The sequence below is a fragment of the Nycticebus coucang genome, chromosome 9 (assembly GCF_027406575.1).
Source record: "Nycticebus coucang isolate mNycCou1 chromosome 9, mNycCou1.pri, whole genome shotgun sequence".
In the NCBI taxonomy this organism is placed as follows: Eukaryota; Metazoa; Chordata; class Mammalia; order Primates; family Lorisidae; genus Nycticebus; species Nycticebus coucang.
In genome coordinates this window covers 71,508,978-71,527,901 of record NC_069788.1, presented here as the reverse complement: position 1 = coordinate 71,527,901, position 18,924 = coordinate 71,508,978, and the positions used below count along the sequence as shown (strand labels likewise).

The following is an 18,924-nucleotide window of genomic DNA, read 5'->3' as shown; positions in this document are numbered from 1 at the left end:
GACCAAGTCTTTTCTAATGGTACCTTTTCTCCCCTGTTTTGGAACAGGTTCATCTTATGAATCCTGAGTATGTCCCCAAACCATGCTGTGCACCAACCAAACTAAATGCCATCTCAGTTCTTTACTTTGATGATAACTCCAATGTCATCTTGAAAAAATACAGGAACATGGTTGTAAGAGCTTGTGGATGCCACTGACTTGAAACCAGCCGCAGGGGACACATGTTCTACCTTGGATTCCTACATCACATCTGCCTTAAAAATACACAGAAACAGTTAAGTGGGATGATAAGACTTTGAAACCATCTCATGCCGGTGCCTTACTGCCTAAGGGAGATTTTAAAGGACCTTGTTAATAATAATTTCTCACTTCATAAACCTGAGTAGTTGTTGATCTATAGGAAACTGACTTTGAATGTCTGTAGTGTAAGGTCTGGTAACTGCAAAAACATAACCTTGAAGGCTGCCCCCCCCCAAAAAAAAACCCTATCAAAATTAGTTTTAATTATAGAGCAAGTTATTTGGGGTGTAAGTAAATGGAAAATCTCAAAGGTGTAAGTATTCCTGGCTGAAGTATCAGCTGGCACAGTCTATCAAAGGTAGGTTATACAGGTTACCAAAACTGGTGTGAGGATGCCTGTATTTACAGATTTCATTCCCAGGAAGGTCAATTTCACAAGGGCTGGACAGCCTAGGGTTGTAACCAGGCCTCTGTGGAGGTGCCTTTTGTCTCAATTGTTGCTATTTGTGCTGGAGTTATGTTGTGTAAAAATAAATGTGCTTATTTCAGTTGAAATGAACCATATCATTTCCACACCTCAGTCTTCCCATTTTCTATATTCTTTGCTATACGAAAAGTAGACTTATCGTACTTTGAGGTGGGGCTGCGTGGGGTGAGAAGAATTTCTGTAAACCCCATAATGTGGGAAAGAATTCTGCACCATCTTCTGTCTTGGAGTGGCTCTTTGGCAAACACATTAACTTCAGGAACGTTGGCTCTACGATCTCATCTGCTTCAGTAAAATGGTTCTTTGCCTTTTTTGCTCTACAACGTACCATGTCACAAGGTTTGAACCAACAAGGAAATATGACAAGGGGGTGCCCAGTCTTTCAGATTTGATTTGGGGAGATAAGCATGCTGTTGATGAAACAAAATCACAATTTTCTCTCATAGAAAGTTAAGACTCAGATAACATTTTAGAATATTTTTTAAATGTCTTTTTCACAATCATGTACTGGGAAAACCAATTTCATACTAAACTGATTACATAATACATTTATAATCTATAACTGTTTGCACTTACAGCTTTTTTTTGTAAATATAAACTATAATTTATTGTCTATTTTATATCTGTTTTAATGTAACTTTTAAGGAAAGACCAGACTTTTTAAAAAAGAGTTTATTTAGAAAGTATCATAGTGTAAACAAATTGTACCACTTGACTTTCTCTGAATACAAGACTCATGATGCAAAGCTGAAGCGACACTCATGTGCTTCTCTAGAAGTTGGGGTTTTTTGTTTTAAAGAACATCTGTGAATCACACGTGATTAATAAAGATTTCCTTTAAGGCAGAGGTTGGTCGAGATGCTGCTCTGTTATCTTCTGCCTCAGATGGTCTAAGTGGTCTTGTTTCTAAGGTTCCTACCACTAGTTACTGTGGGCCTGGTGTCAACATCCCCCCGGCCTGGGAAAGCAGGTGAAGGGCATGGGACACAGCATGATTATGGGAAATAACTCCGTGGGACAGATACGGCCCTACCATTGCTTATTCCCAAGGGTGATGGTAAAAGGTGTTTAATCACGAGGGTGGCAGGAGTTAGAGGACGCTGCCTCAATGGCTGACACAGCCAGCGCACCAGAGCCAGAGCAGTCCTGCTGACATCTGTCTTTGGTCTTGACATCAAATGCATCCCACTCTTCACACATTAGAAGGTCGACCTCCTTGAAGGCGGACGAAGTACAGCCTCTAGGACTACTTAGGATCGGGGCTTCAGGGTCCCCCTAGTGTCTGGATACCCAGGCCTGGGGAAGCCCGTCTGGTCCTGTCACCTCAGGTGGCAAACACAAGCAGACTTTATCTATGAGTTAATGGAATAGGCAGGAGCCTTGTGGGACTTTCCATGCCTACACTTTCCATGGAAGACATGAAAGCTTAAAGTTCACATGGACTTCAGGCTTCGTGTTAACATGATGAACTAACAAAATCTTTCACCCCGTGAAAAACAAACAAAAGTATCCCTTGAACAGTAATAACTGATTTGACAAGTATTAACACACACGTACAATTATGGCATCAGCAATATCTTACTCAGGCACATGTCAAAAGTACCGCTGCTTTCATTATGGCTAACCTCTCCCGATGAGAGAAGAGTTAACAGAAACAGAAAATCCAGTAGTGGATGTGAAAGTATCTTCCAGATGGGGGTTTTCATGTTTAAATCTGTTCCAAGCTACAGACCAACCACATTATTAAGTCAATTGTGACGGTCACATTAGAGGAATGTCAATACTGTCCCAAAGCCACTTCTCCAGAACTCGTGGGCAGTTAAAAAAGAAACTGTTATTTTGAATGATGCTTTCTTCCCCCAAATCATTCAGGAGCCAAAAATAGTTCAGCAATTTGATTTTTCTCAACTCTATTTTCATCTCAAAGGAAACCATTTAAATTTCATCTAGAGAAGGTTCAAGGGGACACATTACCACTGAAAATGTTTAGTTTACATAGTGACCATGAGTTACACATTTACTTAGAGAAACTTAGTAAAGAATCCGTAGGGTGTGTTGGCTTAAAAAACACACAAGGATATCACAAGTTGAGTACATTCAGCTTTCTAAATAACCACCATCTGAAATTCAGCGATGTCCGTGTGATTAACCCCTACCCATTAGGTGCAGGAGGCCAGGCTGGAGAGGTGACTTCCACTTGGGTTTTTATAGCTCATCTTTTGCCTGGCCTAAGACAAAGTGGTGTAGTGATTCAAGGTCTCTACCTCCACTGTGCTCACTGACTTTTTTCCCTCCTCGGAAAAGCAATAACGTGGGATAGCCTCGTACCTTAAAAAAAAAAAAAAAAGTGTAAAAATTAGTGGTTAGGATCACGAACAAATTACTTCTTCAGTAAACCCAGATAAACTATTACAGCTGTGCCTGGGAAATTCTGTGGCTAATTTTCAAAGGTATACAGATCATGAAAAAAGGACTGGCTCATCCAGAAAGCAAAGCTGTGGGGGCTGCGTGTTCACTTTTTAATTCAAAATGACATCAAAGGACTGACGTAAAGGATGGGCTAGGGACCTGGTGAAAATGCAGGCCTGGGAGTCTGCGTTTCTGACAAGCTCTCTGGTGATGTCCTGTGGGTCTAGAGACCCGCTGTGAGAACAAGACCTCTAAGGATACATAATCTTCAGTGGCAACTCACCTCTTTTCTCTTTTATGAATGTCAAGGCACAAAAAATAAGTGGTATGTGTTATCTATTCATGATAAATGAACTATGTCTGAGTTGTGTCTATTCTCAATCTAACGAAGTCATAAACTTCAGAGGCTCCACAAATGTTTTAAGAATATAACACACACTCACAGAGAAATATAAAGGTATAAACCTAGGCCATTAGATTGAGCTCACAGCTTAGAATGAAGACAACAACTAATCCAAGCACAAGGCTGGCTTGCCAGTGTGGCCCTTGCAGATTATAAGTTTATGTATGACTATTTCTTTTATTCAGCCACTGTATTTTAGAATGCTGGCTTAGGTCTGAATAATGAGCCTCATAAGTGTTGATGACAAATGTGACAAGCCAGGTGCTGGTCAATGAGAGTGGCCACAAAGGTGGCTCCACAGTCTTGATGCTCAAAGTCTCAGTATACTCAGAGAGCAAGTCCTAGAAACCCCCAGTGAAATGTGGATACCAATAATAAAAGAAGAATGCCTTTCCTTTTGCTTCTCAAAATAAAGTAACTCACAAGGTCACAGAAAACACTTGGATGAGAGGACTAGGGCAGAGTGTGTTATCTTGGTTCACTCCAGAAAACCAAATCATGGCTCCACTTGGGATCTGCTCCCAATACTTGGGAGTCCTCGTAATTATTCTCATCCAAGTGCACCTACCGAGTACTTGCTGCAAATATTCCGCTCAGCCGTGCAGTCTACTTCAGCGATCTTGACCTCCGCCAAACCAGGGAATTCCTTTCTAGAGAGCTCCTCCCAGGTAGGAGCCAGATTCTTACAGTGGCCACACCTAGGAACAGAACAGCAGCCACTTTGTGGAGGGTTGGATTGAGATCATTCACCTACACTGTGCTACCCAGACAAGCCCATTTCCTCTGTATGAGATAGTTAACAATTCCCTGGAAAGTAATAAAATATCAAATTCTCCCACTAGGTGCCCGTTAACTCCTCCTCTTCCTCCCTTCCCAAACAAGGAATTCCAAAATCAATCCCTTGCTTCTGGGTAACCTGATGGAAACAAGCCAATCTGAAAACATGTTTAGGTTTTTGAGACCCTTTCCACAATATGGTACATTGAGCTGAGGAATGTACCATGCACAGGAGTGGAAGGGAACAGAACAGACTCCACACAGCTTCTAAAGGACCCCAAATGCCAAAATATTTTAGATTTGATTGCTTATGGCCTCAGAATTTCAAAACAACTTCCAGCTTCCCTGATGCTTCAGCAGTTTGAATAATGAGGCCATGACTAAGTTTGGTTCAAATCCTCCCGTCTAGTCTGACTTCATTCTCTTTTCTATTCCTCGCCTGTTGGATGAACAGTTTCGCTTCAGTGAAAGGGAACCCTCTTTCTTCACATTTGATCGCTGTAAGTTTTTTTAAAAGCCATTATTTCCTAAGGCTTCTCTTTTGTAAGACTAAAAACCTCACAGTGCGTTTGAGCCTCCTGCTCCTTCACTTTTTACCTCCACTGTTAACAGTTTCTCAAAACACCTGGAGTTTAACAAACTGAAGAAAAGAGACATGTCTGTCACGTTTAGATAAAAAATCTAACACTTTCTTAAAGAACTGCCTTTCCAAATGGGTTGGCTCATCTGTGAAGACAGTGTTACATTTTACTTTGAGGAAACAGGTTCACAGACACCCAAGGTTATATTAGTTCATGGTAAATCTCAGAACCTGTCGCCTTCCCACCCCATCCAGCTGCTTTGGTTTCAAATTATCTGCAATCCATTTACGTTCTGGGCTCCAAGAGGCCATGGGGTATAAAGGTTCAGGTAATTTGGTGACATACTCAATGGCTTTAATAGAAAGGTGAACTCTTCTGGATTTTTCTATAACATCATTTCAAAGAAATTGAGGAGAAAAGTTACACCATGATATACACTATTTAGACAAAAAAGCAAACTATTTGGAAAATTACACAGATATCACAAAACTTAAATTATATAAGGCCTCCATCATAATCTGCCTCCGAGATGTTTATGTTTTCTGCAAAATAGACTGAAGTTTAAAATAAATGAGCCTCATTCTCTCTGCAGAATTGTGGAGGTGACTGAACTTCAACATATCTGATATCACAGCAGCATGATAACATGCTCTTATTTCCTACAGCGTCACCCATGTGTAAACGTAGTATGTGCCCGCCACTAAGTCTGGAGGGTTGGCAAATGTGCTGGAAAACATGACATAACTTAGTACACTAGAACAAAGTAATTTTTAATTGAGCAGCCACTTACCATGGGGCATAAAACTTGACAAAGGTTATTCCTTCCGCAACAGTGTCATCGAAGTTATTTTCAGTGAGCGCCAACACAGTGCCCTTCAAGGGAAGGAAAGCCACAGTTCAAATATATCCCTTAAAGTTGAGTAGGGCCAAGCTTTGGGATTACAAGGATATGAATCAGTAATTTTTTTAAGAGACAAGGTCTTGCTCTGTGGCCCAGGCTAGAGTGCAGTAGCCTGATCACAGTTCACTAAAATATTGAACTCCTGGGCTCAAGTGATCCTCCTGCCTTAGCCTCCTGAGTAGCTGGGGTGCCACCACCAGCTACAGCCTCCTGAGTACAGGTGCCACCACCACGCCTACATGACTTGCATTTCACAAGCTACACACAAGAGCAGCCTAGCAGCAGCCTCTGAAAGACAGAGAGGTCAGCACAGGTCCCAGGGCCTGAGCTGAGATGCTGAGAAAAGGGTCCAAGACGTTGAGCAGGTGTCTCCTGGGAGATGAGGCCGACTGAAAACTCCAGAAGCAACTTCCAGGCCGCTGCTCTACCCCTGCAGTTTCAGGTGCAGCCACCACCCTCTAGGGCTCTGTGGTGTACGCCAGACACTCTGGGAGCCTCAAGCTTGCGTCTACACCTCCCAGGCTTGGAGCTTCCGAGGCACCCACCACCCCATCTGCCTGTCTGGTCCTAAGCTGCTCTGCTCACTGACCACACTGTCCTACCACACACATCTGTGACAAGTGATCCTCTCTATGTAACAGAAGAAACCTACTTACAAAAGTACAGGCAATGATACGTTTTGCATACAATAGAGTTCCTTCCATTTTCTATGTTCAAAGTTAGTATGAAAAATGTTGTGAGAAGCTCTGGGTGTAGAATTTAAGAGAAAGACTACGTGGCAGTCTTGGATGGTTCTTTACAAAATCCTGTCTACGTGTTTCTCTGGAAATGGATCTGCCATTCTCTGAGAGCAGCAAGAGGGATGATTTATCCCAGAGTTGAGGGTACCAGGGCTGCTCCATTGAGTCTGGTACGGAGCACATCAGCGTCTCAGGGGGAATTTACAGCTGAGCGGGGCCATCGTGGAACACTACCATCTTTCTTCATGTCCAGAAACACGATGCCCCACTCACTGAAAGACCCACTTAATGGTGGAAAGCGGCATTATAAATAGAAACAGTTCTGTGACGAAAACATCCATAGTATATAATTATGCTCAATTTGGGAATAACCTTTACAACCGCCATGACACACACGCTCCTCTAACCTATGTGGTCATAACAACTACAAAATCATCTGTTTACTTCTGAAACCAAAGCTTCAACTAACAACTACTAGAGTCCAACTAAGGACTGGGCAGCAGCACAGGGTGGAGGGGGCGGTGGTGCTGTTGTTTTCTCTGATTCTAAACAGCTGGGCCTTGGGGACTGACTAGCAAGGTCTAGTCTCTGATTAAATGATAAGGGTTCCAAGTTGCAGGGAACATGGGCACACCAGCCCCTCTCTGTCCCCAGCATCCCAAGTAAAAACTTGGCATGCTCTGAAGCACAGCTGTGGGAAGTGAAAGGGCAATGTCGGTATTCTGCTTTGGAAATCTGTTAACAAGCCTATGGTTATTAGCTGGGAAATGCAGGCACTGATTTCCTAGGTAAACACATTCTAATTGTCCTTGAATTGTCCCCATGGTGCTGACTTCCAAAGGAGATGACACAAACCCTCTCCTAGAGCACGTCCCTCTGGCCACATTCCCCACTCACGGTCCACTGGACTCTCCACCTAAGTATCCCACAGACCTGAAAATCAGCACCTTGAAAACCAAGCTCATCGCCTCCCCCAGCTCTGGTCTTGCCCTTGTGCTCAGCACCACCCTCCACCAGACATGCCAGAAATCCAAGACGCCCCTCAGGACCTCCCTCCTCCTGTCCCATCCTCAGAACTGCCCCCAGCAGAGACTGGACTCCTCACACATGCCTTTTCCTTCTTGCCACCCCATGGTCACAGCCTTCGCTTGGGGCTCGTGTCTTGTTATGGCCCAATATGACAGTTTTCCGCTTCCTTCATACACGCTACTGCTCTACCACTCCCATCCTCTCGGAACCCTCCGGGGGTTCCCTATGGACACGCGATGAAGTTCCTAACCCTTGGCTGGCCGCCCATGTCCTGTATGCCCCAGGGCCCACCTCTCCAGCCCTCAGGGACCCTGCACCACACTCCTCATCTTCCCACCACTTCCCCTAGGTCTCTTTGCTGGCAGCCCTGCAGACCCTATCTGTCCAGCAAACACCAATTTATCTGTCAGCTCTTTGGGGATGCTTCTTGCCCACCTGTTCCCACCTCTCCAGAGCAACTCTGACCAACCCTGCATACACTTTTGTCACAGCCCCTGTGACTGACACCACGGGGTCACCACAGTTCTCACTGTCTGCCCCACAGACACAGCTTGTTTAACAGGCAAGAAACCAGTCTTATTTATTTTGTTCAGTGTTGGCCACATAGCAAGGGTTTGATAAATGCAGAATGATGAACCTAAAATCTTACACTATCTGAATGAATAAAGATAACCCCTCAGTGAGTCAGAGATGTCTGCACAAGTCAAATGTCTCCAGTGACGGGCCCCTCAGTCCCCCTGCTGCTGTCCTCTCTGCTCCCCATCTTCCGAGGCCTCTGCCGCAGGCGAAAGTGGAATGACTGCAACACGTTACGGAAGTGAGCAGGGGCCAAGAGGCAGCAGCCGGGATTTCACAGCCAACACCACCCAAGTACAGTCTGCCTCCAAAATGACCCAACCGAAAAGGAAGAATTCTCTAGAGATCTTTGACACCAAATACTATCTCAGGATAGGCAGGGAAGCTTTTATCTTTACCCCTCAGAACATGTAAAAGTAGATGAAGAGACATTCTGTGTGGAAAAGGCAATGGCAGCCAACTATCAGGATGACTCTGTGTTGTCTCCAAGCTGTCACCCTGTCCTCGGTGCTGAAGAATGCCCTCTGTGGGCTGTTTCTGGCAATCTCGACTGCCACGGGCACCCACCTTGTCGGCCTCGGGCTCAGCAGCTGGCACTGGGGCCTCTGAGGGAGCCACAGTCTCCGGGCCCCCCGTCTCTGTTCTCTGCAGCTGAGAATCCACGTACTCTCTCAGTGACTCCAAATCCCGCTTCCCTTTATACTGGTCAACCTGTCCGAGACACAGGCCGTACAAAAATATGAGTACATGTGGGTGCTCCGAATCACTTAAGCCCTCCCAGAACCCCACTTGCCCAGCTGTCTCAGCTGGGTGTGTGTGTGCTGGACAGCACCTGTGTATTCACACTTCTACAGGAAAGTAGCGATCACAGCTGAAAGTCTTGGCTTTAGTGAGAGAACTTTACGGGCCCCTCCTCCCTCTCTGGGGCTACATGTCATAAAAGTCTCAGTGAAGGCCTGCCAGGGGGCTGTCATGCTGACAGGGGAATTTCTAACAGCTGACCGTCAGCCGGGGCAGAGGGAGGGCCGGAGGCAGAACCTCACTACCAGCAAACGTTAACCCCACTCAAAGGCCTAGAAGGCTGGTGTTCATGATCAGAGCACAGCGAGCCACCGGAACACTTCAAAATAGTATAACGAGTGATGTTTTTTTTCACTACAGAAATCTTATCAATGAAGAGAAAAATATCTGTTCCACTACACATATTCCTCTAAACTAGGGCCCAAATAATCAATAGCAGCAATTCACCGTACCCACTAAACCACTCAGCAGCCCAGCACACGGCGGTTAAGAGATGAAAAATTCCATCTCGATACCAAGATTGAAGACGCACCTTCTTCCCATCTCGGAACCAGAGAAGAGAGGGGTAGCCGCGGACCTGGTTTCCTGAGCAGAGTTCATAGTGCTGTGTACAATCCACCTACAAATAAAGGAGGGTGGACTTCTCGGTCAGTCTCTCCATGAGTCTTCTTGTGAAAGGGATTACTAAACACTCTATACTTGAAAAAAGAAAAGTTTTTAAAAATAATTCAGACTCTAGAGCATTGCTGCTAGCAGGGTGCAGTATTTAAAGAGACCTTTCTTAAAAGCTACTCCAAAATGCAGAGCTAAAAGGAGCAGGGTGAGGAGATCTACTTTAGAGACAAGATTTATTTTAGCTCAGTTAAAAATGCAAATTCTTAGGAAACAACATTTGAATGACCATTTTAGTGACCAAGTTAGGGGCTAGGGTAGGGGGCCTACCCTGAAATTTAGGGAGGGCATTTAAGCTGGCTGTCAGCTTAGAAACTTGTTATGTTCAATCTCACAGAGTTTTGAAATCAAGAGGGAGCAAGTAGTCATTTTTAAACAGGAGTGTTTGGCATATAATAAAGATGAAAACTGAAAAGATGTTAAGATTATAATCTGTCCTTAATTCTGTAAACTTAATTTATCAACTACCACAGCTCTTTAAGTTTTTAATTTAACTTTTATAAAGGTTACTAGTGCCTGCCCAACATTTTCAAGACATATCTTGGTTCTAAGTTACTTGTTCCTTTTGATTTTCTACCAGCATTCAAATCAGCTGGGCAAGACCTAAGCTGTTTTTCACTGTGTCTGCAAAGGAGAGTAAAAATATTATTTCAACACATTAGACTGCAGACAGAGTACAGCTTAAGTGTTAGACTGAAGTGCAGGGCACCTCAGCCCGAGGTCTATGGATGGGACGAGCATTTTTGAGGGTTTTGTCTAACTCAGATGCTTGTGTCCACTCAATGCTCAGTGAGGCCACCCAGGCTATTGTCTGCTCACACCTGGGTCTGCCAGGGTCCTCTCAGGATACAAACTAAAAATAAATGATCTCCTCAAAAGTTCACTAAATAAAGTAAGGATAGCAGGTACGGGGTAAGATAGAAGACAAGATTATTTTATAATTACTTCATGAAATGTTATATCAACATAAACACACAGTCACAACACATATAGTGAGAACACATTTGTGAAAGTGTTCTAACAGGTGACAGTGGAAAATCCATTTAAATAACCACAACAGTGATCACAATTTACTAAGCATTTGCTCCACACTGAGTGTCATATCAAGCTGGGTACTTTCATCTTCACAGCTGCCACATGGTAGATCTCAGCTTAGTTTGGCAAAGAAAGACACTGAGGCACAGAGAAGTTTTGCCCACCGTCCGCCAGCCAGGTCTGTCTGATCCCCAGGTTTACATTTTTGACCATCCCACTGCCCTGGTAGATGATCCTGGTAAATGTTCGCAGACTGCAGATTATTTCTGTATGCAAATCAGCCCTCTGTGGCAAGGTAGAAAAATGAGATTTGTGGAAAAGGAAAGCCACAGGGGCTATCTGGTGCGTGTTGGAGGACAGGTGAGAATAAAAGTGCTTGATGGCCCAGGAGCGGCTCTGGAGCCTTCTGTGAATAATTCCAGAAAATTCCGTTACACAGAAGTTTTCTGGCTTCTCTCTGTAAAGTGGAGAGCATTGGAAAGCTTCCAGGCCGCAAGGGGCACTGGGGTTCCTCATGAAGGAGGAGCGCCTGCGTGAGCACAGAGGTGAGGGTCCTTGAACAGAGCTCTGGGGTGAGATCAAACATGGATGGCCTCCAAGTACGTCCAGAGAACATTCTACAGGGCTCTACCCTGTATCTTTGCAGAACAGGCTCCAAGGCTGCCAATTCAGAATTGGCCATCTCTTCAAAATAAACAAAGCAGCTGAGGCCATAATTTATCTCTAGGCTGTGGAAAAGCCAGCAAAACTCAAAACCGGGCTGCCATCTGTGAAAATGAAGTGAATTATCAAGTGGCACACTAAATGGAATTAATAAATCAAGTTTGCGACTCTGCACACAGAATGAATAATGGGCTACGCTGGTAATTAATCCAGCCCAAAGTAGTCCATTTCCAGTTTAATAAGGGCTCTCACTTACCTTGCCAATCTTGACAGTTTCGGAATGTTCAAGGCCCAGAGCCAGCTGCTCCCAGGTCGGAGCCAGAGCTTTGCAGTGACCACACCACGGAGCGAAGAACTTGATAAAGTGGTCGCCTTTAGTGGAGAGCCAAGGAAGAGAAGGGGGGGGCGGGGGAAGGCATAATTTATGTCATACGTAACTAGAGATTTAATTGAAGAATCAGATCTTTGTCTTCTTGTTCAGCAAATCTCGGTTCAGTATGAACCCTTTAATTGGTGCAAAGACACTCTTCACCAGTATGTTTCTATTTACGAGTCATAATGAAACTCAAAACAAATAGGCACTGGTGGCTCAGTGAGCAGGGTGCCGGCCCCATATACCGATGGTGGTGGGTTCAAACCCAGCCCCGGCCAAACTGCAACAACAAAAAAAATAGCCGGGCGTTGTGGCGGGCGCCTGTAGTCCCAGCTACTGGGGAGACTGAGGCAAGAGAATCGCCTAAACCCAGGAGTTGGAGGTTGCTGCGAGCTGTGATGTCATAGCACTCTCTACCACGGGTGATAAAGTGAGACTCTGTCTCTAAAACAAACAAACAAAAAAACAAATAGGAATTTATCAACCTTGATGGACACTCAGGAACCAACTCATTATTTGGAAAACTGGCAATAAAGAGAAAGAGTCAGGCATTTATTCTGCCTTCCTCTTATGAACTATACCACTGAATAAACAAGTGATAAACAATGGTAAATTTCTCTTGCTAAAAAAACGAAGGGCTGCTTGAATCAGAGAATCAGCATCCAGCAACCCTAAGGACGAATGAACCCCAGCAAAAAAAAAAAAAAGAAAGAAAAAGAAAAGGAAATAAACCCAGCCCCACTGTCATAGTGGCTCACACTGAGACATTCAGACATTCTGTGCTGCCACCACAGCCATGAGGTCTTCCCTTGCCCTGGAAAACACGACACTGAAACTAATTATGTCCCCAGACCCAATAACCAATTCTCAGGAAACAGAAATCAAAGAAACATTTAAATTACACCATAGGGATTAACTGGCAAAGTACAGATTGTAGGAAGCTCTACAGGTCAAGCCACCTATGTCCTTGGAAAGAAAGAAAGGAGAATGTTTGGGTTAAAAGGGCCCTAAAAGATATATAGATCCCATGACTTGGATGGGGCACGGGAGGCTGGTGGTTATATTTCTGGAACCAGACAGTGGTTACAAGGTGACTGCTTTAGAATACTTCACTAAGCCCTATGTTCATTTTATCTGTTATATTTTACCTTGAAATAGGAGGTCTAAAAAACTAAATCTCACCTCCTTAGTTGAGCATATTTTTGGGGGGGATCAAACCCTCATAGCATCATGACTTGAACGTTGAAGATTTTTTATCTTGGCTGCTCTACTTTGACATCAGGCTGATTCCAAACCAAAGCCAGGCAGGGGCCAGGCAGAGAACTAACTGGCAGGCTTTGAACCATGTATGGCTCAGCCTCCAAGCAGGACTCTGCCACACCCAGCATTCCTGGTGTTGCCTTATCACCACTGCAATGATGCATTTAAGGAAAAAGCTGGAAAAACTTTTTAAAAACTTGCAACTGATGTGTGAGGCTGAAACGACTTCTGTTCAGGTAGGTACATCACCAGCCTGTACTGTGAGGTGGAGACATGACCTCCAGGAATCTTGAACAATGAGTGGAAAGACAGTAAGGGCAGGAGGCTGCTGTGGCTTTCTGGGGAAAGACCCTCCTGCTGTAGCATGACATGGCATCTACATGACGCTGCCCTGCAGCAGGGACTGACTTAGGGAGGTGCCACTGGGCATGTGGGAAGACGGACTACAACAAGGCGATCTGGGTAACACATTCTAAACATGGCACAAGCCTGTCTCCACTCAGACTGAATGCCCTGCAAAAGGAAATTCGCCGAAGTCCCCAACTCAGAGTGAATGCCCTGCAAAGGGAAATACGCTAAGGTCCCAGTACTCTGACATACACCACAGCTGAAATAACAACTTTAATAAAAATGAGAAAAGGCTGAAGTCATGACAATAAGTGACTTTAGATGGTAACTGTGGCTGGAGGTGGCCGAGGGGACCGCCACTCTCAGCAGGCACAAGTTACCAGGCCAGATACGATTCCAAGCCCTTTCTCATGATACTTCAAGCCAGTCTTGTAGGGGGATTTCTCTTCATGGCAGCCTTTGATAATGGAGCCGGCAAGGAAACTGAATGTGCTTTCAAGTCATTGGGAAACTGAGCCCAGTTTTCTGAAACACATCTATGTCTGAATAAAGGGAGACGTATACTAGTCACATTATGGAAAGCACACAGATCACTCTGACATTTAGGAGACCATTTCCAAAAAACTGAGATGTGGCACAGAAAGGGATTTTAAGTGTAAAGAATACCTAATTTGACTCGTATGGTATAATGGCCCCACTAAATTCTGTTTAAACAGGTAGAAGCAGCTTTTGTTTCTGCCTGAGGTCAAAAAGTGCATGACTAATGTTCATCTACAGGTGTAACTCAGCGACACTGACAGCGGGACTCCAGACCGCTGCAACACAGCAAGTAACGCCATCAAGGGAGTCACACACAGTTTTGGGTTTCCCAGTACATATCAAAGTTTGGTGTACACTATACTACAGTCTATTAAGTATGAAGTAGTATTGGATCCTTAAAAACAATGTACACAGCTTAATTAAAAAATACTTTGTGGGTAAAAATTGCTGACACAGAGATGTGAAATGAGCACAAGCTACTGGGGAAATGGCTAGACTTACTCAGTGCAGGGTTGCCACAAACCTTCAGTTTGTAAAAACAAAACAAAACAAAAAAAGAACACAGTATTGGCAAAGTGCAATAAAGTGTGCCTGTAAATAAATACTTTCTTATCCAAGGGTGCGCTGTCCAGCTACTGGGCAAATTAAGTGTGACCATTCACGATTTGTGAGCTACAAATTCCCATGCCTCAGGCTTTAGCTTAGCATTATACTGGCCATTTCTGTAAGGGCAGAGACAAAAGGAGAAATAATGTTTAAGAAGAAGAACATTAAACAATGATCCTAAGTGGTCCTGACGAGGAGAGGGACCTTTCGCTGGGTTTACTGTTATGGTGACCTAAGAAAGAAAGGGGCAGAGTCAGGGAGTTCTCTGACGCAGCAGGTGCAGAGAGTCGGGGGGCTCTCTGATCAGGCATCCACCCAAATGCCCTCGAAACTCGCCCTCCCCTTACCTTGTGCAACGTGCAGCTCAAAGTTGTTGGCTGAGAGCTCGTACAGCCCCTGCTTGGGCTCGGGGGCACTGGGCGGTTCTGCTGCTGGCTCTGGGGTCTAATGGGAAGAAACAGAAAAGCGGCCACTGAGTTTGTCCATGAAGACACAGTGAAACCCATGGAGACGGTGACCTGTTTCCATCTAGAACCTGCATGGTGGCTTCCCTCACCTGGCCCCCTGGAAGCTTGGTGCGATGCTGCTTTGTAAGGCCATGACAGGATGCTTTGGCAAAAAGCCCCTCACGAGCCCCGCCCTCAGCAAAAGCTCCAGGACAACTGGGTGACAGCCGTCTCCACCCAGGAACCCAACCAAACAAAGCAGGCAAAGTGAAGGACTTTAACCTGTCCCCTTCTTCAAAATGTATCCTGATAATTCCCACAGAACACAACACACAATTCCTGATGGACTCACTCTGACGAATTAATGCCTAAAGAAATATGGTAGCAAAGTGGACAAAACTGAGAATGAGAAAGTATCGGGGAGCAGGGGGCCTGGGTATCCTTAATTCATACACATCGTAGAAAAAACAGTGACAGACTGATGAAGAAAAATGTAGGTGCCAAGAGGGCAAACTCAGGCGAATGAAAGGCACAGAGAAAACCATGGGGTCAACACACACTGCACTTTCAAGAAAGAACATCGTTCTCGTGCCTAAGTGTGGGATGGGGGCAACTGGCTTTTTAAAAGATGCTCCTGCCAGTTCTTGAGTGACACCACTGCATAACACCACTACATAGCTACCACAGTACCACACAATTCCACATTTCTTAATTTGTGAGGCCCGCTACAGTGGTGGCTTCCAACCAAAGTAACCAGAAGTGAAGAAAAAATAACGGACTCACTGTTTTGCTGCAGACATATGGGTATATTACTCCATTTTTATTTGGCAGTTCTTATTCCTATTAAAATGAATATCCATATTAAGTCGTTAAAAGCTTTTGAAGAGCTGACAGCTCAAAGCTTTGCAGAGTTGCAATTAGGAAGCACTACAGGGTTTTCCTCTCTGCTGCTAGCTTGTCAAAACTTTCAAATACTCACATAAAAGAATGCCTGAGAGAATGATGGCTAACAGAATAGTCAGTGAATTTAAATAAGGTGAAATAAAACACCATGCGTCATCCTTCACAAGACGGTCAAAGGGCTTTCAGTATCAAAATGCTCATTTATGGTACTCAAGGGGACACGGTCACTTCCTGTGCTCCTTCCTGGACACCAGAGCAGTCCCCACCATAATGGGACCAACACGGTGTATCACAGAAATGAATACAGTCTCACTCTGCTGGTGACGTGTCAGCTGATACAATTCTTAAGAAAGCAATCTGGCAATATTCGTCAGGAGCCATAGAAATGATCTAGTGTCTTTTTTTTTGTTTTGTTTTTCGACCTTGCAATTTTATGTCTGGAAATACTATGTTATTAGAACGTAGTTTTCCAATAATAAAACTCAAAAGGGGGGGGTCTTATTCAAAGATATACATGTTCCTTACAGCATTATTAATCACAGAAAAATTATAAATAACCTAAATATCCAGGGACAGAAGTATAACTGTTCAAGAAAAAATACAAAAACAAACATGGAAACAGAAAAATCGGGGTAGAATGTAAAACATGCCAGACTTCTTCCAGTTTCTTTAGTATTTCCATAACATGAAGGGAAAACGATCTAAATTTATACAGTGTAAATATTAGAAAATGTTATGTATGAAGTTACTTAGGTATACATACAGATGAAGTTTTTTAAAAGTTTTTGCTTAGAAAGCTAAGCTAAATTGAAAAGAATTGTTGCTTTGCAGTATATCGCTTGCGTGTTCGACCTTTTCCACATTAAGGCACCCTGTCATGGTTTCTGGCTATTATCTGAGACCTCTCATTGCTGGGAAACATTTGAAATATGACAAGTAGGTAACTGAGGTTCTAGGGTAGCAGTGCATGGACTGTAGGAGGCAGGATCCGTCCCTCGGGGAGTCGGCCTCACGGTCCTTCCCTTCCTCCATATGCAGCTGATACTTCCCTTAAAGTGAGGGTGGCCCATGAGATGAAATCTTTCTGCCCTCTTGATACCGGTGGCTGGCTTCCTGAATCAAGCCATCAGACAACTGACTTTTTTGGTGAAAAGATTATTTTAAAGGTTTATCTCAAGCTATTAGCTCCTCTTTAAAATTGAGTTCCTCTCATCTAATACCTGCCACCCCTCCCAGAGAACATTTTCACAACGGAAATAACACGAAATTTATATCTATATGAAAGTTACACCTGCCCGTCTAACTTTCTTGCCACGACAAAGATGCAAATTTACTCTCTGAGAGGTTTGTGGTTTTCCCTACCACCTAAAATTAGATAAGTCTCTGGTTCAACACTGTATCCCATACCCAACATTTTCCACCATACACTTAGAGAGTTTTTAAAATGTGAGGTATGGCAGCACCAAAGCAGCAGCCCAGTTTCTGATTAGCTGTGACATCTGCAGAGCCTATGGGACAAACACCTGGGAAAGTGACCCCAGTTAGCAGCAGAGCTCCAAGACTGCTTGGACGGACAATGAGCTCAGACCACCTCCAAACCAGAGGACACTCAGCTTATGTAATAAAGCAGCCTTAGTTAACTGCCGAAACTGAAATTACATCCAAAGACTTTAGATGTTCCTGGTTCATCAGAAAGGCAGAGTGTGGGAACACAGGCCGCCTCTCCAGTTCCTCTCCAACATGGCAGCACAGACCACCAGAGTCCAACTTGGCCTCTGGGGGCCTGAGCACTCAGCATTAATTCAAAGGCACCACCCACAAAAGGGACACTTAATGATTTAGGATCACGATGATTTACAACAAAGGCTCTCAACATCAACGGGGAGGGGAAAGATGGTTAGAATTTCTCTTCGGAACATCCTTATAGTGTCTACAATCTCCTGATCACCACCCTTAGCAGAGGAAAGTACATTAAGACGCTGAGAGTATTAACGGTATTAATGACGTTAGGGCCGTGGGCACTGAAAACTGAGAAGAGGAGGAAAGCTGAGGGTACAGCTAGACAGGGTAAGACAGAGCCAGAAAGCTCCAGGCGGAGGAAGACACAGGTCCGGAAGGCCGGAGAAGCGCCAAAGCCTGGGCTGGACTGGAAGGTCTGTTAACTGTATCACCTGTGAGAAGGGCCCCCTGGCTCTGTAGAAGTCAGGCGTGCTCATCTGAGACTGCGCATGGAAATATCTCGCTGAGGCCTAAGGCCAAACAAGGCGCAGAAGGCAGGGGGCAGACAGGGGGCCATGACGGTGGTAACAGCCGAAGCCGGTGGATCATTACTCTTCCCTCTACTTTTGCGCACCTCTAGTTCCATAAGCAAAAGGCTTTTCTAACATAGCCTTCACCTCACTTATTTAATTGTTGTGTTTAGCCATTTATTAACATATTGGACATGTACTCTTGCAACATGCACAGTAGGTGAGGTCCCACCGATCACCAGTTTGATGTGAGCATTCCAAATTGTATATAAAATTAGCACATTGTACCCCATAAATGCAGTCATGTACACAGTTATGATCTAATAAAAAAATATTAATTTTTCCACCATGAAAAAAAAAGAGAAAGGAAAAGGCTTTTTTAAAAGTTGTTAATCTTTACTTACATCAGTGAGCTCTAAAAGAGGAAAGAATTGCTTTAAAACAGCAACCTTAATAATTCACTTGGTCTGGCCTCTGCCCAATTACATATTACCCCAGAAATGAAGGAAGGGAGGAAGGAAGGAGGAGGTGCTCACTGCGGGCTCCTCGTTCAGGGTCTGCAGCATCCAGTTTTCCAGTGTCTGGAAGTCCCGTGGACCCTGGTACTTCACAGCTTCTTGGCCAGGCTTGAAAAACTTTAAGCTGAAAGAATAACAAAGGATTACACAGAGCAAAAATTTCAAGCCCTTGCAACTGCTCTGAGTTCAGAGCACTATCTTATCAGGGAGCAAAGTCATTTAGTGAAACACTCAGAAAATGAGCTGTCAGGGAGCTGCTACCGCCAGGCACCTATCTGCCACTCTCTGATAAAACTGGAAAAAGAAATGAAAATAACGTTCTAGGAGATAATAAATCCCCTTAAGCCTAAAGTTTTAGATGCTTCTT

General features: G+C 44.3%; 2 protein-coding genes across 2 annotated transcripts in view; one reads left to right on the top strand and one right to left on the bottom strand.

Moving 5' to 3' along the window:
- Positions 1-1,572, top strand: part of BMP6 (bone morphogenetic protein 6) — a 180,687-nt gene extending 179,115 nt beyond the window's left edge. The window contains exon 7 of the mRNA XM_053603799.1: positions 48-1,572. Coding sequence (XP_053459774.1) covers positions 48-197 — 150 coding nt within the window. The 3' untranslated portion in view covers positions 198-1,572. The remainder of the gene's footprint in view (positions 1-47) is intronic.
- TXNDC5 (thioredoxin domain containing 5) overlaps positions 1,385-18,924 on the bottom strand; it is a 29,550-nt gene continuing 12,010 nt past the window's right edge. The window contains exons 3-10 of the mRNA XM_053603800.1: positions 18,576-18,681; positions 14,789-14,885; positions 11,571-11,686; positions 9,477-9,563; positions 8,711-8,854; positions 5,688-5,770; positions 4,108-4,237; positions 1,385-3,055 (exon numbers count right to left, since the gene is read on the bottom strand). Coding sequence (XP_053459775.1) covers positions 2,933-3,055; positions 4,108-4,237; positions 5,688-5,770; positions 8,711-8,854; positions 9,477-9,563; positions 11,571-11,686; positions 14,789-14,885; positions 18,576-18,681 — 886 coding nt within the window. The 3' untranslated portion in view covers positions 1,385-2,932. The remainder of the gene's footprint in view (positions 3,056-4,107; positions 4,238-5,687; positions 5,771-8,710; positions 8,855-9,476; positions 9,564-11,570; positions 11,687-14,788; positions 14,886-18,575; positions 18,682-18,924) is intronic.